General features: G+C 40.2%; 2 protein-coding genes across 7 annotated transcripts in view; both read right to left on the bottom strand.

Annotated features, from left to right (window-relative positions):
• The window catches only part of BCO2 (beta-carotene oxygenase 2), an 82,305-nt gene extending 62,204 nt beyond the window's left edge, over nt 1-20,101 (bottom strand). Inside the window, exons 1-3 of one of the 5 annotated variants that reach the window (XM_059707887.1) lie at nt 20,034-20,101; nt 19,893-19,944; nt 7,250-7,454 (exon numbers count right to left, since the gene is read on the bottom strand). In XM_059707887.1, coding sequence (XP_059563870.1) covers nt 7,250-7,440 — 191 coding nt within the window. In that variant the 5' untranslated portion in view covers nt 7,441-7,454; nt 19,893-19,944; nt 20,034-20,101. Of the gene's footprint in view, nt 1-7,249; nt 7,455-13,502; nt 14,376-19,892; nt 19,945-20,033 lie in introns of those variants that run through there. The other 4 variants (XR_009454354.1, XM_059707888.1, XM_059707886.1 and 1 more) reach the window with 4 other exon arrangements.
• Nucleotides 16,020-24,008, bottom strand: TEX12 (testis expressed 12). 2 transcript variants are annotated; one of them, XM_059707901.1, is made up of 5 exons: nt 21,104-21,212; nt 20,907-20,985; nt 20,034-20,145; nt 19,893-19,944; nt 16,020-16,848 (listed from the first exon to the last, which is right to left on the bottom strand). In XM_059707901.1, exons 2-5 carry the CDS (start codon nt 20,967-20,969, stop codon nt 16,704-16,706), a joined length of 372 nt encoding a protein of 123 aa, XP_059563884.1. In that variant the 5' UTR covers nt 20,970-20,985; nt 21,104-21,212; the 3' UTR covers nt 16,020-16,703. The 2 variants fall into 2 exon arrangements, with proteins under 2 accessions (XP_059563884.1, XP_059563883.1); XM_059707900.1 differs by lacking the exon at nt 21,104-21,212 and adding an exon at nt 23,918-24,008 and having other exon boundaries at nt 16,021-16,848.
• Nucleotides 24,009-25,564: the final 1,556 nt, after the last annotated feature.

The raw sequence follows: 25,564 nt of genomic DNA, 5'->3' as shown, positions 1-25,564 counted from the left end.
GCAGAAAGAGAAAAACAGTCAGTTACCTACAAGGGCGTACCCATACGACTGTCAGCTGATTTCTCAACAGAAACTATGCAGGCCATAAGGGAGTAGCAAGAAATATTCAAAGTGATGAATGCCAAGAACCTACAACCAAGATTACTTTACCCAGCAAAGCTATCATTCAGAATTGAAGGTCAGATAAAGAGCTTCACAGATAAGAAAAAGCTAAAGGAGTTCATCACCACCAAACCAGTATTATATGAAATGCTGAAACATATCCTTTAAGAAGAGGAAGAAGAAGAAAAAGGTAAAGATACAAATTATGAACAACAAATACACATCTATCAACAAGTGAATCTAAAAATCAAGTGAATAAATAATCTGATGAACAGAATAAACTGGTGAATATAATAGAATCAGGGGCATAGAAAGGGAGTGGACTGACTATTTTCGGGGGGAAAGGGGTGTGGGAGTTGCGGGAAGAGACTGGACAAAAATCATACACCTATGGGTGAGGACAGTTTGGGGGGGGGGGCGGTAAGGGCAGAGGGTGGGGTGGGAACCGGGTGGGAAAAAAGAGGAACAACTGTAATAATCTGAACAATAAAGATTTAATTTAAATAAATTAATTAATTAAAATTTAAAAAAGGAAAGAAGATGTCTTTACATTTAATTGTGTCCTTCAGAAGTTTTTTAATTTGCACATTTCTTATTAAGTTCACTTCTAAGTATTTAATGTTTTTTGTTGCTATTGTATTTGAGGTTTTTTTTCTTACCAATATGTCCCCTAACTTGCTATAGTTTGTGTATATGAAAGTTATTGATTTCAGTATGTTAATTTTACATCCTGTTACCTTACCGTTCATTGTTTGAGTTAGTCATTGATTCTCTATGGTTTTCCAGGTTTACCATGATATCAACCACAAAGAAAGATAATTTTATTTTACTAAACCTTGTGCCTATAATCAATTTCTTTAGTCTAATTTTATTGGTTACATCTGGTAAAATATCAGTGAAGAAAGTGACTATCCCTGCCTTGTTCCTGCCTTAGAAAAATACTTGTAATATGAATATATATATATATATATACATATACATATGTATATATATATATATCCATACACACAATACTTATATAAACATATGAAAATATGTGTGTATAGATATATGTTAAAGTATTCATCAAGTTCTATTTTCTTGAGTATTGTTATAAGGAATGGATGTTGAATTTTGACAAAAATTTTGTCAGAATTTATGGAGATAATCCTATGATTAGTTTTCCTGAAACCTATTAATATGGCATATAATATTAAGGGATTTCTAATAATATGGGATATGATAATAAGAGATAATAATGAACCTACCTTGCATTCTTAGAATTAATCCTACCTAGTGAATTATATTTGTAATGTATTGTTGGATTCTGTTTATTAATAAAATATTTATTAGTACTATGGTAGCACTATATATTTTGTATGTTTTCAAGGATATGCATAAAAATATGAATAAATAATGGTTTTCTTTCTTAATGTATTTTTATTGATTTCTGAGAAGAGAGATAGAAACATCAAGGATAAGAGAGAATCATTGATTGGCTGCCTCCTGCACGTCCCACACTGGGGATTGAGCCCACAACCTGGATATGTTCCCTGATGGAAATCGAACTATGGCCTCCTGGTTCATAAGTCGATGCTCAACCACTGAGCCACACAAACCAGGCAATGGTTTTCTTTTTTGCATCGTCTTTATAGTATATAGACATCAAAATTATCCTTGCTTCGTAAAAAGAAATGGGTAGTTTCCCTTCATTTTCAACTCTCTAAAGTAATGTTTGGAGCACTGGGATTATCTAATATTTGAAGATTTAGGAGAATTTCCCTGTGAAATATTTCCCTGGTGCTTTTTTTGAGAAATAGTTCCTTAATGAGTTTCTCTTTTTCCTCTACAAAAATTGATTGGTTTGAATTTTCTATCTCTGTCAATTTTGATCATCTGTATTTCCTTGGGAAACTAGCTATTTCATCAAGATTTTCATATGTATTTGCAAAGAGGCCTGAAAAGTCTTTTGTAATTTTTAATCTGTTTCAACGGTTTCTTTCTCATTGTCATTTCTTATTTTTGTGCATTTGTGCTTTCTTTCTTTTTCTTTATCATGTGAGCTAGTAATTTTTCTATTTTGGCAATATTTTTCAAAAACATTAAAAACAAAAGTTTCAATAATTTTTGCTATTCTGGTCTAAATCCCTCTAAAACCACAATATATAGAATCAAAATATTTCGGGTATAAAACCAGACACTTAGCTTTCTCATTTAACATATTTCATATTCTTTTCTTTCCTTCTTAGTTTTATTTGTTACAATTTCATATTTTTGACCCCCATTGAGCTGTCAACGAAAATCCCTCAGTAATTTTTAAAACATTCTGCTGTTAAAACACATCTCTTTCATCCTTGTGCTTGTAAAATTTGTTTTCCTCGTCCATATTTACATTTAATAATGATTTCCTCTAGAAGTGCTCAACTTTTTAGATTCCATCTCCCAAAACCCCTGCAGACCATGTCCTTTCATGCATTCATTTATTCAAATCAACCAATACAGGCAGGAACTGTGCCAAACCCAGCGCTTACAGGCACATAAATAACTATGGCACAAAGTGATTGCTGCAGCAATGGGGAAATGTTAAAAATGCTATTCATGCACAGAAGGAACAACAGGATGGAAGGATGTCAGGGTCAGGAGGGATCAAAAGGCTCAAAACATTTGGTTGGTTTGTTAAGGATGTTTGCAAAGCCATGAAGAAGAGAAGGGCATCCTAGGGACAGGAGAGAGAGAGCGGGAGAGAGAGCGAGAGCAAGAGAGGGAAGAGAGAGGGAGAGAAGGAGGGAGGGAGGGAGGGAGGGAGGGAGGGAGGGAGGGAGGGAGGGAGGAAGGAAGGAAGGAAGGAAGGAAGGAAGGAAGGAAGGAAGGAAGGAAGGAAGGAAGGAAGGAAGGAAGGAAGGGAGGGAGGAAGGAAGGAAGGAAAGAGCTATGAAGGCATGTGGTATCTTAGAGTAGTAGCCAGTTAATAAATTAGTGTGTGGGCAGAGCCATCAGTGGTAGGCAATGAGGGTGGAGAAATAGGTCAGTACAAGACCTACCAGCACTTAGACTTAGGGCTTAACATCTTCAGCAGGATAGCCTGGAGCTTTGAAACAGGAGAGTGAAAGTGTGAGACCCGCATCTTAGAAAAGTCACTCCGGACACAGAGGAGAACATGGGGTAGAAAGAGGAGCATCCAGATCTGAAGAAACCAATGAGGAGACGAGGCAACAATTCCCGTGAGAGAAGATGGGAGCCTGAATTGAAGCAGCATAGTTAGAAAAGCACAAATTCCAGAAACAAATCAGAGGGGAATGATAGGATGTGGGCAGTGACAAAAAGAGAGGCTCCAAAAAGTCATGCCTGAATGACTGGCTGATGACACTACATTAACTGAGAAAGGGAATATGTGAAGAGCAAGTATTGGGAAAAAGAAATAGTTTGGTTTTGAATAAGAGTCTGAGCTCTTTGTAAAACATAAAAAAGGCAAAATCCATGTCTAAAGCACAAGAGATGGGAGCAAGGTGAGAGGTACATGTTTGAGAGTATGTATGTGTGGTAGGTATAGCCATAGGTGTGAGACATAACTACCATCTACTGAGCACTGACTACACACCAGAACTGTGCTAAGGACTTCACCACATCTTTTCATTTGTTTATTTGTTCTCTCTCTCTCTCTCTCTCTCTCTCTCTCTCTCTCTCTCTCTCTCTCACACACACACACACACACACACACACACACATTAATCCTGTGAGAAACTATCTTTCTCATGTCACACACATGGAAACCAAGGTTCAGAACAACAAAAAACCCAGTCACAAAGCTGCTAACTGTCAAAACAAGAATCTGAACTCGATGCTGACTCCAAATCCTGGGCTTACAAGTGAACTATGAGAAGTTATTTGGCAGGAAAGGGAGTGAGGAGACGGAAGGAAAAGAAGAGATTAACAATGTACTAAGTGGCAATTTTTGTCAGCTACTAAAACAAACTTTATACATGCCTGTCTCCTTTACTCTTCATACCCAGCCATTAAAATTGATATTAATCCCCATTTTCCATATGGGAAACCTTACTCAAGGTCATAGCACTGATAACTGGTGAAATGGGATTTGAACCCACTGCACCATACTCCAAATAATTTAGTATTTCTACAATACCAAAGAAAGCATGCAATGAGAGAAAAGAAGTGAATATTCAGCGCAGAGGATGGGATATAGCAACACTAAAGAAACAAGTGAAGTGAATTGAGCAACAAAAAAATGATTCTAGGACATGTAACCAGCAGGTAGAGGAAATATGGGAATCCAGGGATGAGAGAATTTTAAGACAGGTGGTCAGTTAGGTCAAATGTTGTAAACAGTCCAGCTGAGGACTAATAAGCCCATTTCATTTAATAATTAACAGGCTTTGATAACCTTTGAGAACAGATGCTGTAGCGTGGTGGGGTTAAAAGACCTCAGAGAGCATATAACCAGCAGTGAGGGGAGGAGAAAGGGTAGCTAGAGAGGAAGGTAAATAGAGTATGAGGGTGTTTTAGGATGACAGGAAACTTGTTGGCTGGGGTGTGGGGTTAGTGAGGGAGAAACAGATACAAAGGGAGGGATGTGAACAATGCAGCAAGGTTCCAGGGGAGAGGAAGAGGCCACTTCCTGCTCTGATTGTGAGGAGGCAGGAATACATACCTACAAATAGGTACAGACCTGGGGAATGTGGGGGGGGGGGGGGGGGCGGGGGGGGGGAGGGGAGAAGGAAGTTGAAGGAGCCCAAAATCTAAATAAATGCCCCTTCATTCATTATGAAGTAGGCAGTTTATCTGCTGAGAGTGAAAGGAACGGGAGGAGGCTTCTAGAAAGGAACCCTGTGGGAGACTGGAAAGAATAATGATGGCACCAAGGACTCAATAGGGCAGGAAATCATAATTGTGTCACTGAATCAATCAGCGAGGCTATGTGATTTCCTCTAAAACAGTGGTTCTCAACCTTCCTAATGCCGCGACCCTTTAATACAGTTCCTCATGTTGTGGTTACCCCCAACCATAAAGTTATTTTCGTTGATACTTCATAACTGTAATTTTGCTACTGTTATGAATCGTAATGTAAATATCTGATATGCAGGATGTATTTTCATTGAACAAATTGAACATAATTAAAGCAAAGTGATTAATCACAAAAACAGTATGAAATTACATATGTTTTCTGATGGTCTTAGGCAACCCCTGTGAAATGGTCGTTCGACCCCCAAAGGGGTCGTGACCCACAGGTTGAGAACCACTGCTCTTGAAGGTCTCAGCAGACCTGGGGGGTGAGTGGAGGAAACCAATATGGGCTAACCTAGGACTGGAATTGGTCAGAGGAAATACAGTGATCACCAGGAAGTGAGGATGGTGGTGAGAGTACATTTGAAGTGACTGATTGTGGAATCTGCACCGGATAGAAGAAATTAAGGAGAGCTGATAAACTGAGAGGACAGAGAAGAGTAGAGAACTTGATGCTCCTCAACATAAGTTTAATGGGAATGGAGGAGTGTGGAGATTGGGGTGTTAAGCAGAGAGTAAACGTTCAGAGTTCAAGATTTCAAGGGCAGGGCACTTCTGTGCAGTAAGTTCCAGGATACAGCCTCACTATGTGGCATTGTTGTAGCGTCACAGAGGGGGACAATCATTGCTGTGGGGATGGTCAAGGAACTGGACTTGACTATCTTCATCATGGATCTTGAAGTCATTCCAAGCAAGCTAACCTACTGGTTGGAGCATCTGTCCCCTGGTGGTCAGTGCACATCATAGCGACTGGTCAACCAGTTGACTGTCTGCCCCCGGGTTATCAGTGCATGTCATAGTGAACAGCTTTAGCATATCATTAGCATATTACTCTTTGATTGGTTGTTCAGTTGTTCCGCTGTTCTATCTATTTGCATATTACCCTTTTATTATGTAGGATATATATATATATATATATATATATATATATACATATATATATATATATATATATATATATCCTATATATACTAGAGGCATATATATATATGTGTGTGTATATATATATATATATATATATATATATATATATATATACACTAGAGGCCTGTCCCCTCAGCCCAGCCTGCACCCTCTCCAATCCAGGATCCCTCTCACAATCCTGGACCTCTGGCTCTTAATCGCTCACCTGCTTGCCTGCCTGGTCAACCCTAACTGCCCCCCCTTCTGGCCTGATCGCCCCTCACTGCCTCTGTGTGCTGGCCTGATCACCCCTAACTGCCCCCCTGCTAGCCTGGTCGCCCCTAACTACACCCTGCTGCCAGCCAAGTCACCCCCAACTGCCCCCCTGCTGGCCTGGTCACCCCTCACTAACCCCCCTGCTGGCCTGGTCACCCCACACAGCCTGCTTGTTCAGTCGTTTGGTTGTCCCTCACTGACTCCCCTGCTAGCCTGGTCATAGGCAGCCATCTTGTGAGGGCGTGAAGGTTAATTTGCATATTACCTCTTTATTATATAGGATATTTATTGAGAGCTATTTAAGTGCAGGGCACTATCCTAGATATTGGGCATATGGGGTGAATAAGAAAAAGTTTCTGCCCTCATGGAACTTACTTTCTAGTGGAGAAACAACCAATAATAAACAAACAAAAACAACATTGGTAGTGCTAAGCAAAGAATTAAAATAGCTGTTATGTTATAAGTTATATAATAAAAAACAGCCTTTTTAGATTGGGAAATCAGGGAAGGCTCAAAGGACATGAAATCTGAGCTGATATCTGAATGATAAGAATCAGACTTTGGAAAAGAAATGGCCTAGCCAAAGCAAAGACCCTGAGCGAAAATAAACATGCCCGATTTGAGGAACTGAAAGAGCCAACGTGTCTGGGAGGGCACTTCTGAAGTGAAGACACTGCCCCTTCCTTCAGGAACTTGTGGTGAAGTAGAGCTCAGCACAGACAGCTCTGACACTTCTCTTTTAGCATAAACCTTCAGAGAACTTCAAATTCGTTATACCTACTGAGTAAAAATGTCAACATTTTAAACAGAAGTAAGTCTCCATTTCTTTCCCTATAGGCTAGTTTTCTCTTCTGGAGCCGAAGAGATTGCATGGCAATGTTAGCCTCAGAGAGGAAGCAGATATTAATGCATATTCCATAGAACAAGTTCATGCTAAGAAATCCAAACTCTTCCAAAAATCAAGGCTTACTTGTCCTTCCCAAACTCAAACTTCCCAGGTCCAATTCGAAGTAGAGAGCCATTGAGCCACTTGGGGAAATGTCCTCGGACTTGGGCAGAGATGGTCTGTGGAGTCTCCTCCACTGTGGCTATTAGGGGCGCAATACAGGGAAGACCCTCCTGCTTACAGGAAACAGCTTTTGTCTGATGACTGTTGTCCATGTACTTCTTCAAAACTGTGAAGAGAACATCAAAAGCACAACAAATATTTACCAATCTTCTATAAACATGCCTATTTCTCCCTCCTGGTCACGGAAATGTAAAACCAACACCAAATATAGTCTCCAAATCTCTCCCTCTCCTTCCTCATTCTCAGTTCAATTCTTTGATTCACCATTTTTTGAGAATCCTTTTTGTACTCTTGCAGTACAAATCTGCTTGAGAATTAACTCAGGACTTTAATTATTATCATTTCTCATAGTTGAACAATGCTCATCTTTTCACAAGGTGGAATCTAACCCAAGATGGACTAATAGCAACCTCATTATAATGATAAAAATGACCACTATTCAATATTATCATAATTACATTGACCTCAGTATTTTATATACATCAGAATGTGATCCCAAAAAATTCATAGGGATTTATGGAGCATTTAGTAGGATCTACAATTTAATTTCTTCTATTTTAATGTAAACATAAATGTACATGGCATCTTCTAGGAGAAGGGTGTCATAAACCAAACTATGCAGTGATATCTGGTCTAAAATTACCTGAAGTTCATAAACCACAAGAAAAAATCATTAATATATAACAAAGAGCTGAAAATTGTTCCTATTATTTCATATTTACTTAGTGTTCACAAGGCAGCATTGCCTAACACAGAGGGGTGGCCAAATATATAACTAACTAGGTACTTTAAAACACAGTCCTTTATTTTATTTCCTGAAACTGAAATAGTGATATAAAAATCTAAACTAGAATATACATAGAGACACTATTCCTCTGAAGTGAGATTTGCATTCTTTTAGCAAACTCTCTTGCAGTATTATATCTATTATCCCATTTCTTTCAAATTGTTCAAAAATTTAGTTTACAGAAACACCTATCAGAAAGGATATGTGTACCCCAATGTTCATAGCTGCACAATTTACACTAGCTAAGATTTGGAAACAACCTGAGTGCCCATCAGCAGATGAGTGGATTAAAAACAGTGGTACATCTACACAATGGAATACTACACTGCTATAAAAAAGAAGGAGCTCTTACCATTTGCATCAGCATGGATGGACCTGGAGACCACTATGCTAAGCGAAATAAGCCAGTAGGAGAAAGATAAATATTACATGATCTCGCTCATTTGTGGAATATGTGAGTTTTGTTCAACATAAACTGATGAACAAAAATAGATCATCAAACAGACCACCAAACCTCAGAGGGAAGGCAGGGAAAGCTGAGGGGAGCGGGTAAGAGATCAACCAAAGGATTTGTATGCATGCATATAAGCATAACCAATGGACACAGACACTAGGGGGGGGTGAAAACATGTGCTGGGGGTGGGAGTGGCTGGGGAAAGGTCAGTGGGGGGAAAAAGAGACATATGTAATACTTTAATCAATAAAGAATTTTTAAAAATTCGTTTAAAGCACATGAAACCTGCTTTGCCATATGTAACAATTCAGTTAAACCCGACTGGTTCCTGATTTCCAAAATAAAATTTACTTTTACCCTGAATGCCCTTCCCGATAATCTATCCCTAAGGAAATTTCATCTATTGCTCAAAGCCTATTTTTAAATACCACTTTGAAAAAAAAAAAAAAGCATATTGTAATACTTAAGTGTGGACCCAGCCTCTGCCTGGCTCCAGAATGCTTGGGTTCAAATCTTAGCCTATCATTTTCCAAATAAATAGCCTGAGCTAAATAATTAACCTCTTTGTGCTATTCCCTCCTTTCTAAGATGGGAATAATAATAATTCTTATTGCTCCTAAGGATACAAAAAATAAATGAATTAGGTTATGTAAAGTTTTAGAAATTGTAAATATTAAAAAAAAAAGTTAGCTATTATTCATGTAGCTTTTTTTTAAGCCTTACCCCAGGATATGTTTCATTGATTTTTAGAGAGCGAGGAAGGAAGGGAGGGAAAGAGAGAGAGAAACATCAGTTGCCCTGACCAGGGATGGAACCCACAAACCAGGTATGTGCCCTGACTAGGAATCAAACCCACAATCTTTAGTGTACAGGACAATGTTCCAACCAACTAAGCCAACCTGACCAGTGCTATTCATGTAACTTTTAATGATCAATCAACAAAGTGTTGGGCACTGCTGAGAGATAAAAAAGTACTAGAGCCCTGATGTAAAGGAACTCACCACCTAGTAAACAGACAAAAAAGAGGTCATTTACACTGCAATCAGTGTTTTGTTTGAACACTATTTTTCAAAGTATAATCTGAGGACTATTTGAAACAGAAATATCTGGTTCTACGGCTAACATGCAGATTCATGGACTCCACTTTGGACTAAAAAATCAGAATTTCTGGGGTAGCGTAAGCAGGTATCTTAGGCATACTAAAATTTGAGAACCACAAATTAGAGGTATAAAGAGGATGCTTTGAAAACTTAGAGGAGGAAACCCTCAAGTATTTGTCTTACTAATTTTATTAATATATGTATACTTGTCTTATTCTCCTCTTAGATTAAAATAAATTCCCTGAGATCAGGTATTTCACTCCTAGTATTTAAGTAGAATTAAATTGAATACCCTGATAGGGCATTTGTCTGAATAGAGATTCATGAATTTAAAACATTTTATGTTTTAGAAAATATTAAATGTCTATATGTTCTGTATTCTATAGCATGCTCTTCAAACTTGCTATGGTACTTGCTATTGTGGTCAACACCTCCATGAACCCCTTTCTAAAATGTTGCCTTCCCAGACATTGCACTTTTCAAACATTCCTGTTTCCTCTTGTTTGCTTTATGCCAGCTTTATTACCACTAGCTGACACTTTGGACAAGTTACTCATCACTCTGAACCATAGGATTTTTAATGCTAAACAAGGATAATGGGGATAAATGGAAAATAATACCTCCCATTCATGTCTATAATCATAACCAAATATAATGCCAGTCCTAATTTTCAAATGTTAATTCCCTTCATTAGCTCCTTTTCCCCTTATCACCTCATGAATGTATTCCTAAGGTCTGATCTTCGACCTTTACTCTTTAATCTCACCTTCAGTCTTCCTTGGAAGTCTCATCTAGACCCTTAATTTTACCAATTACTTTTTGCAAGTGGCCCAACATGTCAAAAGAGAATTCATTTTCCTCCTACCAAATCAATTTCCCATCTGCTAAATCACCTAGCTGCAAACTCTCTGTGGGCCTTGAATTCCTTTTCACAATCACCACGTGGTTAAATTCTGCTGACTATACCCACATAGGGCTAGAAAGAGGATGCTAAGGGGATGATATAGGGTAGTCAGTATAACTTACTAGGGTTCAGAAGTTTGCAAGGTGCATGAAGCAAATCTTTTGCAAAAATTTTTACCAGTCCAGCCGTCATGGGCAACCTCACACATTTTTCTTCTGGCTTGAACCTGTCTTCATCAGCACTGATGCTTCAACTCTTCTTGCCGATCAGTCACTTCCTTTCTCTACTGTCCTAATTTAGGCCCTCACACCTGTTAGGTGGATATTATCACAGCCTCCTACTTGAAAGGAGAAACTAGATAAGGAAGCTATCTTCTAAACCAGAGCTTCCTAATGTGTGGGCCTTTTGATCCCTTTAGACCAGTGGTTCTCAACCTTCTGGCCCTTTAAATACAGTTCCTCATGTTGTGACCCAACCATAAAATTATTTTCGTTGCTACTTCATAACTGTAATGTTGCTACTGTCATGAATCGTAATGTAAATATCTGCTATGCAGGATGGTCTTAGGCAACCCCTGTGAAAGGGTCGTTCAACTGCCAAAGGGGTCGCGACCCACAGGTTGAGAATCGCTGCTTTAGCTATTGGGATGGCTCAAGGCCCCAGGCCAGTAGCCTCCTTCTCTAAGCAGATCCCATCCAATTTACGCTAGTGTGAGAAAAATTTTATCATTTTCTGTATGCTGTGATGGAGGAAAGGTTGGGAAGCACTGCTACTTAATCTTCCTAAATACAGATTGTATTATAGCACATATTGTTCCATAAAACTTTCACAAATGACTCCTCATTGTCTACCAAGTAAAGTCTAAACTGTGATGAAGGCACTGTATACTCTCACAGCAACCTACCTGTCCAGTTCTGCCTCTCACTAATGCCTTCCACCCCAGCCAATCTGGACCATTCCCCATTCTCTTCTCATCATAACTGTACCCTTCTCTTCACCTAGAGTATTTCCCATATCCTTCAGATGAAATTCACTTGCCTTACTCATCCTTCATGATCCAGTGCCCATGTCACCTGTTTTATAAATACAACATTCTTATTTCCTATAGCAAGAACTGATTCTCCTTAGTCTGACCTCACATCCCATCTGTTTTAGCTCTTATGGCACCTATCATATCCTGTTTTGTGCAATATAAATGAACATACTTTATAACCTCTACTGCCAGTACTCCTTGAGTATAGGGCAGGGGTGGGCAACCTTTTTGTGAGTGCATGCCAAAACCAGCAAAATCTGACTCAAAATTCTTCTGCGTGCCAACCCTAATTTTTTGAGAACATGTTATGCCCACTTGATATCTCTTAAGGTGTACTCATGTGAAGAACCTTGAAGAAATAATAAAATTCATTCTAGCGACAAAAACACAGTAAATGATGATGAAAAATACATTTATTTTTTAACGTATACAGGTACAGATAGTCCGACAGAAAACTTTATAACTCCGTTTGATATTATCAGTGGGACTTTTGCTGCTGCATCACTGATGACAGAGATTTTACATCAGGTTTATATTTCGTGACCTTCAGAGATATGCACGAGCTACTACTTTCATCCATCAGGCTACTCCTATTACGAGACTTAACAAAATTCATCACTGAGAACAAAGATTCACAAGCGTATGTGGATGAAAACATGGAGAATAACGCTGTTGCAAAGTTTTTTAAACAGAAAAAAATTTCTGGAATGGCATTCCAAGTCCTCAATAGTTCGTTTTCAACACTTCTCTCTGGTACTCCTGTCTCTAATCACTTTTTTTCAATGTTTTCCAAGTCAACTCTAAGGTCAATAAATTTCTGCTTCCAAATTGAGCTTCTCTGAAATTCAATCAACTGCATTTCAAAGTCAGCCATGTCTATGCATGAAAACATTTGTAAGTTTAGTTCCTGCAATTTCATGCTGTCTGGAAACCTCATGAATTTTGATGTCTCTTCCAGTTCTCTGAATTTTGCAGATCTTGAGAACTGCTCAATAGTTGACTCGATGATGTTTAAAAACAGCTTTTGAAGGCTTTGACAGTCTGTTCTGTCATTTTTTGGGAGGTCTTTGATGTGCCTCTTGAGGTTTGGGAAATATCTAAATCTCTCACCATCCACATCCCTCTTAAAGACTTCCAGTTTCTTTTCAAAAGCCTTTATGTAACCAAACATAACATCAAGTCTTGCCAGTTCCTTATAATTTAACATTTAAGTCATTCAAATGTTCACAAAATTGTAAATGGAAGATTATAAGAGGGTTTCGCGTGCTAGCAAAAGTTACTGGCGTGCCCTGTTTGGCACACGTGCCAGGGATTGCCCACCCCGGTATAGGGCCTTGGTTTTGCCTTCACCCCCACACCTAACACATTGCCTTGCATTGAATTACTGAATTAAATAATTTTAAAATGTATAGTGCACATCAGTAATATTTCTCATAGCTCCATATCAGCCAATTTCAAGAAATAAAAGCATGTAACAATAGTAGCTATAATAGAAAGCTAGAAAAACAGTAACAAAGGTTTTAAGGGATTCCCCAGAATGCAGATAAAAGAACCAAACATTTACATTAGAGAATTTAGCAGTGATTTTCAATTGAGAAAGGTCTAAATAGTGAATAGTCTTCCTATTACAGATTCAAGAGAATCCTGAAACCCTGAATCCTGTCCCTATATGTCGTATAAAACATACAAATGGAAAGGCTGTTTCCCTGACAAGTAAACAAATCCTGACTCTGTCTTAACTCCCAGCTCTTCACTTGCTGCCTATATCTGCTCCAAAAAGAGTGGAAAACTTTAGAAGCTGCCAGTATTCTTCAGAAAAGGCACAGAATTCCACGTTCCTGCTGGAAGGAAGAGGAGGGGGCAGTAAATCTCCTACCTGGGTTCCAATGTACTATCACAGATCTGAAACCCACTGCAATGGAAGATTGCTGACGAAACGGAGAGTTGAAAAAATATTTTTATATTGTTAAGTAGCAGCAGATCCTGTGGTTTCCAAATCCTTTCTCATTAGCAGTGTGGCAAAATACGCTTCCGGGACTGTCCCTGGCTCACTGACAGAACAGGAGGGAAAGTTGGGGGGAGGGGACAGAGGCAAGGCTTCAAAACACAGGCAATCTCTCTTTCGCTCAATTCCAAGACAAGTATCCCAACAACCTATCTATACTAAGCAGCTGTTTGAAATACTGGTCTCCCTCCCTAACTCTCCTTTTCAAATCTGTCCTTGCACTATAATTAAGCAGTTGATCCAGGAATGGATTTCATTAAGCCACTCCTCTCCTCTGAAAGATTCAGATCTCCTCTTTCCTTACAGAATAAAGTCCAAATGTAATCTGTCAACAAGGGACTCTACAATCTGGCCACAACCTACCTTTAATCCTTTGTCTCTCTGCCTTTCTAGCATTTCATTCTTCCTTTTCTTTTGTATTCATTTAATTTACAAAGCATTTTCTCAAGATCTAGTATAAATAAAGCCCTGTGAAGGTATGCCTTTTTTAAGTTATAACCATACATAGTTTTGTTAATTTGACAAACATTTTTGAGCACCAATGTATCAAATACTGTGCTACAAATTGAGGATACCAAGAAACAAAATTTAATCCCTACTCTCTAGCAGTTTCTACTTTATTCCCCTTTGTAAATTCTCAGTCCAATAAAATAACTCTAAATATACCACATTTTTGTTCTCCTGGGCCTTTGAACAAACTTTTCCCTGCCTGAAATATCCTCCTTCTTTCCTTTACAAAAACCCATTTCAAAACCTACCCCTCTGACCCTCTGCTCCCACTAGGAGTTACTACCACTGCCACAGAGATACTTTTAACATTTACATATCATGTTTTCCCAGCAAAGGTATGTAAGTGTATTTCAAGAAAGGAGTGGTTAAAATTGTCAGAAGGGAGAAAAAAAAAGTATCTTAAACTATTCTGTATTTCCCACAGTGCCTAGCACAATATGATGCACAAAGATATTCAATATATATTTTGGCTTATAATCAGTGAAAAGTATAAACTTGCAAAATTTTATTGAAATATTAGAAGTGTAAATTAAAGGGCAATGGTATGCCTACAATAGCCTATCTCCAGAGGTGAGATAATTATTCTTGTTTATGTGGATGGTACCAAAGACATCAAAATTTGATTAAAAAAAATAAGCCTTAATTAGGCATTCAGGAACTTTTGCCTTTTGTTCTGACCAGTAAACACATTTTTTCACTAAAAATCAGTTTCAGTCTTTTTTTTCCCCCAGTTTTATTTTTTTTCTTTATTAGGGTATTACATATGTGTCCTTACAGTTTCAGTCTTAATCATACCAAATAATCAAATCAATACTCTGAACCTGCACAGGGAAGAATCAGATGCTGAAGAATGGTAACACCATCAAGATATAACAAGTATATTATGAAATCTGTTCTGAAACATTCTGTTAGCCTTGGCTTTCACATTAATAATAAATGCTTAGGAAAGAAATAACTCAAGACTTCTAATGATGGGCCAGTATAGTCATCTTTGTATTTAGAACATTCAAGAACTCTATAAGGTAACAGAATAACTCAAAATCCAGGTGATAAGGCATATCAATTCAAATATAGTCTTCTGGCTGCATTTAATATTTAAAAATCCCATTTCTATTAGTTACTTCATTGACCTCCATTAGTGTACCCCTATAGAAACCTAATAATTTTCTCACTTCATAATAAACATTTTTAGAAAATGTTCTTACTGTTTTTAATCCTTCCTTGTATGAGTATTTATGCTATATGGTAAGTATATATACCTTCAAATAGTCATTTCATGAAATGAGAGTTTATTTTAACATTTACAAGGCAGCAAGGTAAACATGCTAACCACCTAAAAAATATCAAATTCCTTGTGGTATTGTTTATAAATATGTCCAAATTTGTGATTGCTTATATCAGCAAAGTATATATAAAATAGATTAAATTATCTATATGTTTTTAAAATGTATGCTATGATTATTAAAAATCTGTTTAATATAGTCATGACATATAATTATATAACATATTAGAAATTTGTAATAAAATCATAGCAGTACCTTCCAATAAAGGGAGAAATTATTTTAGCTAGATAAGTATTAGAGATCTGCTAGTCCAAATTCAATTTCTGAATTATAATAGGATTGAAATGACTCAACAGTCACCTTGTTGTTTACCCAATCTCTTTACATTTGGATCACTAATTTTATCTCATACCACACAACTGCTAATGCTTCTACTAAGTACAATTCATCAATATGGTTGTATAAAAAAAGCCAACTTGCCCTAACCGGTTTGGCTCAGTGGATAGAGTGTCAGCCTGCGGACTCAAGGGTCCCAGGTTCGATTCCTGTCAAGGGCATGTACCTTGGTTGTGGGCACATCCCGAGTAGGGAGTGTGCAGGAGGCAGCTGATCGATATTTCTTACTCTCTATCCCTCTTCCTTCCTCTCTGTAAAAAATCAATAAAATTACTTTTTTAAAAAAGCCAACTCATATAAGGTCTGGTTATTTCTGGTTTTTATTTTAGTACAAGAAAATAATTTTAAACAAAAAAACTTTTATTAATCATGTATAATAACTAATAGTGAAATAATCAAATGATTATTTTAAATAGCAAGAGCACATATAGTTTTCTACATATTGAGAAACTGGACAAATCACATTTAGGTTTTAATTTTTTTTATAATACTAACCATGAAAAACATTTTAAAACTATCTCCAATGCCATCTTCTACTTAAATAAAATATTCCCAAAAAAAGTACAATATTGTTAAACATTATCAAATTAACTCATTGCATCCTCTTTTAGAAGTTGAAGACTAGGAGTTCAAAAAAAAAAAAAGAATCAATAATAATTTAAATAACTTACACTTTTATAAACTACACCAAAGAGTTGACCCTCAAAAGAAAACATATTAATATCCAGTTTAAAGCTCCCTTTAAGTCTAGAAAAGAAATTCAAAGTGTTTCCCCTTCTATGTTTAAGGTATACATTTTCTACAGCTTTCAGAGCACAAATGTCATTCTATCCTTACAACAATAATGGGTTTAAATTATCAGCTTATTTTAAGTACACAACTTTTAACTGTGTAGTGTATTTGCAATAACTGTAAATCTCTGTCTCAGGAGCTCTCTTTTTTGTACTAGAAAGTTTTCAATAGTATTGGCTTCTTTGAAGAGTCCTTCTATCTCGTCGACATAAGAAGCATCTACTGCTGCTCTCTCACTAATGGGGAAAAAAGTTTAATGTTAGACTAAATAGTTATAACATCAAAAACACTATCATAGTCATGTTCTCTTTTATGCTATATTTTTTAGCTATTTCATTTAAATAGCTTTGAACATCAGAAAGCTTCAATAATTTACAAACACTTTGATACAAGTTATATTAATCTCACAAATACTTTTGACTATTCCAATTCTCCTGACACAGCAGAATGTGTACCTTATACATTATAATTCTAATATCAAACTATATGCAGTCATGCTTCACTTAACGACAGGGATATGTTTGCAGAAATGTGTCTTCAGGTGATTTGATCATGTGTGAACATCACAGAGTACACTTATACAAACCTAGGCAATAGATAGCCTAGTATACACCTAGGCTATGCAGTATATTCTATTGCTCCTACTCTACAAGCCTGTACAGCATATTACTGTACTGAATACTATAGGGAATTATAACACAAAGGTAAGCATTTATCTAAACATTAAGAAGGTAAATATACCATATAAAAAATTTTAAAATGGTACACCTGTATAGAGCACTTACCATGAACAGAGTTTACAGAACTGAAAGTTGCTCTCATGCGTGTTGGTGAGTGAATGTGAGGCCTAGGGCATTCACTACTATAGGCTTTATAAACACTGTCCCACAAGCCCTCCCCGCTACTGATCAAGAACAGAACAAGGAAGCTGCCAGTGCTACTCCATGAACAGGAATGTGGGCTGGATTGACTGAAATTATCAAGGAGAAACTGGCTTGGCAAGGTGTAAATCACCATAATAGTGACTACCAGGAGGGACTGAAAGGTGGCCTGAGGGTCAGCAGGAATAAAAAATCAAGATGGAATGATACAAGAGCACAGGGGATAGTCATGGCAACTTCATGTTGGAGTAGTGGTCATATTAAGGAACTCTGTGATACTCTGTTTGTTTTTAAAAGAGCATCTTTAGCCGAAGCCAGTTTGGCTCAGTGGATAGAGCGTCGACCTGAGGACTGAAGGGTCCCAGGTTCAATTCCGGTCAGGGGCATGTACCTGGGTTGCGGGCACATCCCCAGTGGGAGATGTACAGGAGGCAGCTGATCGATGTTTCTCTCTCATCGATGTTTCTAGCTCTCTATCTCTCTCCCTTTCTCTCTGTAAAGGTTCAGTGAACTATATTAAAAAAAAAAAGAGCATGTTTAATATGGAGAGGATATAGAACTGAGGACTCAATATTTTTAGTTCCATTGACTTCTTCTGACATAAAGGACTCTCTTTGGCATTGAATTGATGGAAGACAAAGTTTATCTATGTTTACATCATTATAACCTGAAAATATTCCCAAAGTACAGGGATAGGCTGCCTCCATACTGCCACAGAAAATTTTCACTAACGTGACAGTGGCACTTAATATTTAAGATGGCTCCCAGAGAACTGTGTCATTTTACAGGATCTAAGAATTTATAGCAACAAAGAATTTATAGCAAAGTACTCTGAAGACTATAAACCTACATCTGGGAGGACTATAGCACCCTCTGAATATGTAGCGCTGGAACAGGGGGAACAGGCTCCTCTGTGCTGAATCAGGCAGTGCCTGACTGATTGGGATATAATCTGTGCACTCAAAATTGAGGTGCCATGGCCCTGGCCTGGTAGCTCAGCTGATTAGATCATACACCAAGGTTGTGGGTTTGATCCCCAGTCAGGGCACATACAAGAATCACCATAACTAAGTGAAACAGCAAACTGATGTTTCTCTCCTCTCTTTTCTCTCTTCTCTCTCTCTCTCAATCTCTCTCCACATAATTAATCAATAAAAAATGATTGATTTTTTTTTAATTGAGGTTCTGTCAGTGACAGGGAATCTATTGCCAAGCCCCACAGATACTGGGCCCATCTGAGGAAAAATAATCCCTCCTGAGCCACATATTCTTTCATTTCTTACAGGAAATTCTGCTCCATTAGAATTTTATGGGACCATTGTCATACTTATGATCTATTGTTGACCGAAACATTATATGGTACATGATTACACATTATTTTAACAGCCACACAACCATTATTTAAATACAATGACTGTCCAGTAGTTTTTAAAAAAAACACCTTACAGCCCTGGCTGGTGTGGCTCAGTTGGTTGGGCACCATCCCATGCAGTGAAGGGTTGCCAGTTCTATTCCCAGTCATGGCACATGCCCAGGGTTTCGGGCTTGATCCCTGGTAGGGTACATACAGGAGGCAGTTGATTGATGTTTTGCTCTCACATCGACATTCCCCTCTCTCTCTCTCCCTCTCCCTTCCTTGCTTTCTAAAAAATCTTTTAAAAATGAATAAATACATAAATTAAAAAATACCTTATAAAACATGATAATCTCAGATCAATAAAATATTAAAATTCATCCTTCAAATACACATGGATATTTAAATATTTCATAAATATATTTATTTATCTTTAATATCACTCCATTTTTATCATTAACTTCACCAAATGGTAGTTTTCTCAAAGAGGTTTTATCATAAAATTTTAAATGTTATATCATTTATTTAGAAACCAAAATATATCCAGCCTAGTATTCGTAGTGGTAATAGCAAAACAGGATACTTAGTGAAAAAGTTAGGCTCCTGCCAGTGTTCTCAGTGGTTAGAGAGTCAGCCTATGCACTGAAGGGTCTCAGGGTTTGATTCCTGGTCAATGCACGCACCTCGGTTGCAGGTTAGATCCCCCAGCCTGTCAGGGCGTATGCGGGAAGCAACCAATCCATGAATCTCTCTCACATCAATGTTTCTCTTTTCTCACTTATTTCTCTCCCCTCTCTCCCTCTCTTCCACTCTCTCTAAAAATCAATGGAAAAAATACCCTTGGGTGAGAACTAAGGACAACAAAAAAGTTGGGGTTATTCTTTGAAAATAACAAACTAAATTATTATAAGAAATTGAGGTCGAATTTAAAAATTCCAAAATTATAGTAACTGGATAGGTTCTGCAGTCACTGAACATAAAGTTCCCATATGGAATTTCCTGAAGAAAACGTCTAAGATCAAGACTCAAAAATATAAGTACTTACCTTAAAATCTTTGCATATGTAGACAACATTAGATTAATTTCCTTGCTCATATCTATTAAAAAAACACTGAGTTATGAAATATAACAAACCTTCTGTATTATAAAAATAAGTATATAGAAATATAAGCATTTTATACAACACCATTCAAATCTTTCTCCAGGGATTCATCTTTATCAAATAGTCCAGAGCTTTCAAAGAAAGAGGAATCTGATTTTCTAAGAGAGGACAGTTGTGGACTATCTGGCACTTGAGGCTAATACAAAAAAGGAAAAGAAAATAGGTAAACAGTTAACAGGATCCTTAGGATATATACATTCTATTTTTTTAAAAGCAAATAAAACACCTTTCATAAAAAAAGGAAATATGCTAGAAACTATATGCTCTTGTCATTTGTTAATTATATTTGAAATTAAATGCTAATTAGTTTGAAATTTTATTACCAAGGAAACTTTTAGTCCCAACAAGCACCTGGTTCAATATACTAAATTTTATTTTTACTTTTTTGAATATGTTATTAACCCCCTGATGAAAAAGTTTCCTGTACCTTGAACCAGTAGATGTTTCCATAGCTATATAGCAAACTTTCCATTTAGACAATAGCCAAATGCTTGAAAATTTTTGCAAGATAACAATGTCCCAAATGCAAACATCAGTTGGTGGAAACAGTAGTGAAGAAAGGCAGAATAGTGTTCTAATTTTAAAAGATCAGCAACTCCAGTACTCCTACTTATTATAGCAAAATAAGTATTTGAAGTCCTAAATATCATAAAGATATGAATCCACTTGTGTCTCTAGATACAAATTACCACGAAGAAATCTCCTGATAGTTTCTTGGAGGTTTCCCCATATACTTAGTAAAAAAGCAGCTGGAGTCAATATAGTTCCTGCTGGGACAATCCCAGCTCTGGGAATACGAAAACTTAAATTCCATTTATCAACAGAACTTTCTTAAATGGAAGATATTTGCGAAGTATATAAAATAAAGTATTAAGGCTCTGGGAGCATAGAGATTACCTCCAACTCTCTTGGTCTCTTGCAATTTCTAGTATCAGGTTTTACAAGGTGATTTGCCATCATAACCTGGAGGCAAGAGCTGCAAAATTTTGAGCAACACCAAACTTAAGTACAAACTCCAACCTACACACACAGATCTCTTGAATCTTCCCACCCACTGCCACTGTTCATTTAGGCTCTCATTACCGGTCACTTACCTAAACTTCACAATCTCTCCTTTCTCTAAGTCATCCTACCAACTGCTGTTTGGGCAGTCTTTCAAAACTGATTACCATACTCCCTGAACTTTCAAAACGGTAATTACTGCATTCCCTTATCTCAAAAAACGTGTCCTTGCCTACTCATTGCTCCAGAATAAGTTCAAATTCCATCCAAAGTCCTACATCACCTGGGGCTAACCTACCATTCCCCTGATTTTCGTGGACTCCCTCTGTGTACAGTCAGCCAAACTGGTGTCTGGCACTTCCGCCTCATTTTCGGATTCATCTAAGATGCTTCTACCTTCACAATGTCTCAGTGTCCAAGCCGATATCATTGCTCATCTGAGTCTATCTCATCTCTGACAGACATGAAAACCGGCGCGAAGACAGCTGACCAACCTCAACCAGGTAAAACTGGGACTGGACCAGATCTCTTCTAGCCTGAGGTCACTTCCATGGCCTTCTTCTGTTTTCGTAGAGCATCAAATTTTACCTCTAAGTAACTTCTCTACTAGTTCTGAAGATAATTTCCCTATGAATCCGAAAGATTATGTTGACTAAAGAAAAACTGTTGAAGCCTAAAATGGTATAGTCCCTACATCTCAAGTTATCAATGTACAGCATTTAGCTTGATTTCGAGAAAGTATGCTGACGTGGATAACTGTAATCGGCTTGACTAGTCACATATAATCTTCATTTATATAAGCCAGCAACAACCAGTAATAAATATGTCTGTTCGGTGAATTCCCTACAATGCTGCCGCCTTCCTGCCAGCCTCGAGTTAACAGGCCTCGGTGCCACCTCAGCAACACGCAGAAAATACCACCGGGGCACCGCTTCCTGCCAGCTTCCGGCTAACAGGCCTCGGTGCCACCTCAGCAACATGCAAAAAATACCACCGGGGCACCGCTTCCTGCCAGCTTCCGGCTAACAGGCCTCGGTGCCACCTCAGCAACACGCAGAAAATACCACCGGGGCTCCAGTTCCTGCCAGCTTCCGGCTAACAGGCCTCGGTGCCACCACAATAACACGCAGAAAATACCACCGGGCCCCGCTTCCTGCCAGCTTCCGGTTCCTGCCAGCCTCGCCTCAGCACCACCTCAGCAACACGCAAAAAATACCACCGGGGCACCGCTTCCTGCCAGCTTCCGGCCAACAGGCCTCGGTGCCACCTCAGCAACACGCAAAAAATACCACCGGGGCACCGCTTCCTGCCAGCTTCCAGTTAACAGGCTTCGGTGCCACCTCAGCAACACGCAGAAAATACCACCGGGCCCCGCTTCCTGCCAGCTTCCCGCTAAAAGGCCTCGGCGCCACCACAATAACACGCAGAAAATACGACTGGGCCCCGGTTCCTGTCAGCCTCCGGTCAATAGGCCTCGGTGCCACCACAATAACACGCAAAAAATACCACCGGGCCCCGCTTCCTGCCAGCTTCCGGTTCCTGCCAGCCTCGCCTCAGCGCCACCTCAGCAACACGCAAAAAATACCACCGGGGCACCGCTTCCTGCCAGCTTCCGGCCAACAGGCCTCGGTGCCACCACAATAACACGCAGAAAATACCACCGGGGCTCCAGTTCCTGCCAGCTTCCGGCTAACAGGCCTCGGTGCCACCACAATAACACGCAGAAAATACCACCGGGCGCCGCTTCCTGCCAGCTTCCCACTAAAAGGCCTCGGCGCCACCACAATAACACGCAGAAAATACCACCGGGCCCCGCTTCCTGCCAGCTTCCGGTTCCTGCCAGCCTCGCCTCAGCGCCACCTCAGCAACACGCAGAAAATACCACCGGGGCACCGCTTCCTGCCAGCTTCCGGCTAAAAGGCCTCGGTGCCACCTCAGCAACACATAGAAAATACCACCGGGGCTCCAGTTCCTGCCAGCTTCCGGCTAACAGGCCTCGGTGCCACCTCAGCAACACATAGAAAATACCACCGGGGCTCCAGTTCCTGCCAGCTTCCGGCTAACAGGCCTCGGTGCCACCACAATAACACGCAGAAAATACCACCGGGCGCCGCTTCCTGCCAGCTTCCCGCTAAAAGGCCTCGGCGCCACCACAATAACACGCAGAAAATACCACCGGGCGCCGCTTCCTGCCAGCTTCCGGTTCCTGCCAGCCTCGCCTCAGCGCCACCTCAGCAACACACAGAAAATACCACCGGGCCCCGCTTCCTGCCAGCCTCCGGTCAACAGGCCTCGGCGCCACCACAATAACACGCAAAAAAAAAAACACCGGGGCACCGCTTCATGCCAGCTTCCCGCTAACAGGCCTCGGTGCCACCACAATAACATGCAGAAAATACCACCGGCCCCGCAGGCTCCGCCCGGGCGCCTGAGGGCTCCCAGAAGCCCACTGACAGTGGTTCTCCTCCTCCTTCCCCTTTATCCTCCCTTTCCTCTTCCACCTCTTCTCTCCTCCCTCAGAGTAACTGCACGCGCACGCTTGTCAACTGAAAACTTTACAACTAGGTCATTCTCCTTCTGGAGAAAATAAATGTCCTGTCACCACACAGGGAGGGCCTCGGCGGAACCCAGGCCCGGCCGAGGCTGGGCCTCGGCGGGTGACAGGAGTTCGAGGCCTGGGTCCGCTGTGCAGCCTAAGGCCGCCTCACACGCCCTGTCTTCCTGGCCTCCTCTTCTCCTCAGGCCGCCTCTCAGCCTCCTGCTTCACTTCCCGCCCCTCTCCCCTCCCTCCTGGCGAGGCGCGGCCGGAGACCCCCGGGAGGCCGCACCCTCTCCCCTGCCCTCCCACAAGCACAGGCCGCCATCCCGCCAGCCCCGCCCAAACCAGTCCACCGGGTGCCCAGGACCTCTCCGCGCCAGCTGCTCTCCCGCCAGCAGCTGCCAGACCACGAGAACCAGAGTCCCGGGCGCGAGTGCGCAGACTCCGTGGGCAGCGGGAGCTGGGCGTTCCCGGCAGTCAGCGCGTGCCAGTCACGTGACCGGCAGCCGCCGCCTCTGGAGCCCGGCTGGCAGGGTGCTCAGTTGCCGAAAGCGGCTTTTTCCCTCCGCTTCTCCACTACTCATCCCTTCGACGTGGAATCTCCATAAAACAAAGATCTCTGCCCGCTTTCCACTGTGAGGAAGAAGAAGAGACAAATCTGAGACTGTTCTCCCCCAGAAGAACATGGAAGAATTGTCAGAACCAGGCCAGACTGTGCCCAGCCGCCTGAGTCGCAGTAAAGGAGCACAAAACAGGACACCCACCGCCACGTTCACATCCGATTCCAGGTGGTTGGGGTGACGGAAGGGTTTATGCTGAGTTCCCCTGGCTGCGAGCAAGACTTCTTGACCAGAGCCTTCATCCCTTGACCCCTTTTTCTTTGGGGCAACAGAACTTCGAGAATCACGGGATCTTCGGAAATCACTTTCTTGGTGTGTAAACGAGTTTAGTTCACTTAATTGACAGCTTTCAAAAATATATATTTTGTAGCATGCATGACCCACATCCTTGAAGCTTAGTCTATTGGGCGCTTTAATGTGGCGACTTTGCCCTGTAATTTCAAAGATAGGCATTCTAAACATGCCCAGTTAGCTGATGTGGAAGGGGAAAAAAGGATATCAGCTCGTAAAACAAAGGTCACTGACACCCTCCCCCCCATAAATTCCGGGTGCCCGATCTTACACCTGTCAAAATTTATGGCCCACGCTTTACCCTGGACTGGCACAGGGAGGACTTGCAGGAGGAGTCCTCGCCTCCTGTGCCTTCAACAAGCCCTGCAGGAAAAGCTGTGTTTGTTTACCGCAGAACTCCATGGCACTGGCAGCCCCTCGCGTGACTTCCTCTTCCCCTCGGTCAAGTACCTCCTCTTCTTTTTTTAAAAAAAAATATATATATATATCTTTATGGATTTCAGAGAGGAAGGAAGAGGGAGAGAGACATAGAAACATTAATGATAAGAGAGAATCATTGATCGGCTGCCTCCTGCACGCCCCCTACTGGGGGTCGAGCCCACAACCTGGGCATGTGCCCTTGGTCGGAATCGAACCTGGGACCCTTCAGTCCGCAGGCAGAGGCTCTATCCACTGAGCCAAACCGGCTAGGGCTATCTCCTCTTCTTCATCCGGGTGACAAGCTCCGTGGTGAGCCATGGCTGCGCGTTTGGGATTGTGACCTTTCTTTTTCCTGAATAAATACTTTTCTGTGAGGGGATACCGACCCGACTTTTGTTAATAATTGACACACCTTGGCAAATTATATTTAACACATATATTTTAATGTTTTCCCCCTTTGGCTTATTTAAAAGGTGGTTGTCATACAGACTTGTCAGTATTACGTGTATATGTTTGTTTGTTGGCTGTCTGTGGGAAAGCCAGTTGTTTTAAATAAGTTCCTAGAACACACATACTCAATATGTCTAACTTTATTTGCTAATATTATGAAATAGCAGTCACTCAGTAAAACTAGGCTACATAAGTGTGGTGCAGTCACTGACAGTCTTGAAAGGATCCCAATC

Source organism: Myotis daubentonii, chromosome 9 (assembly GCF_963259705.1).
Source record: "Myotis daubentonii chromosome 9, mMyoDau2.1, whole genome shotgun sequence".
In the NCBI taxonomy this organism is placed as follows: domain Eukaryota; kingdom Metazoa; phylum Chordata; class Mammalia; order Chiroptera; family Vespertilionidae; genus Myotis; species Myotis daubentonii.
This window is presented reverse-complemented; position numbering and strand designations above follow the sequence as displayed.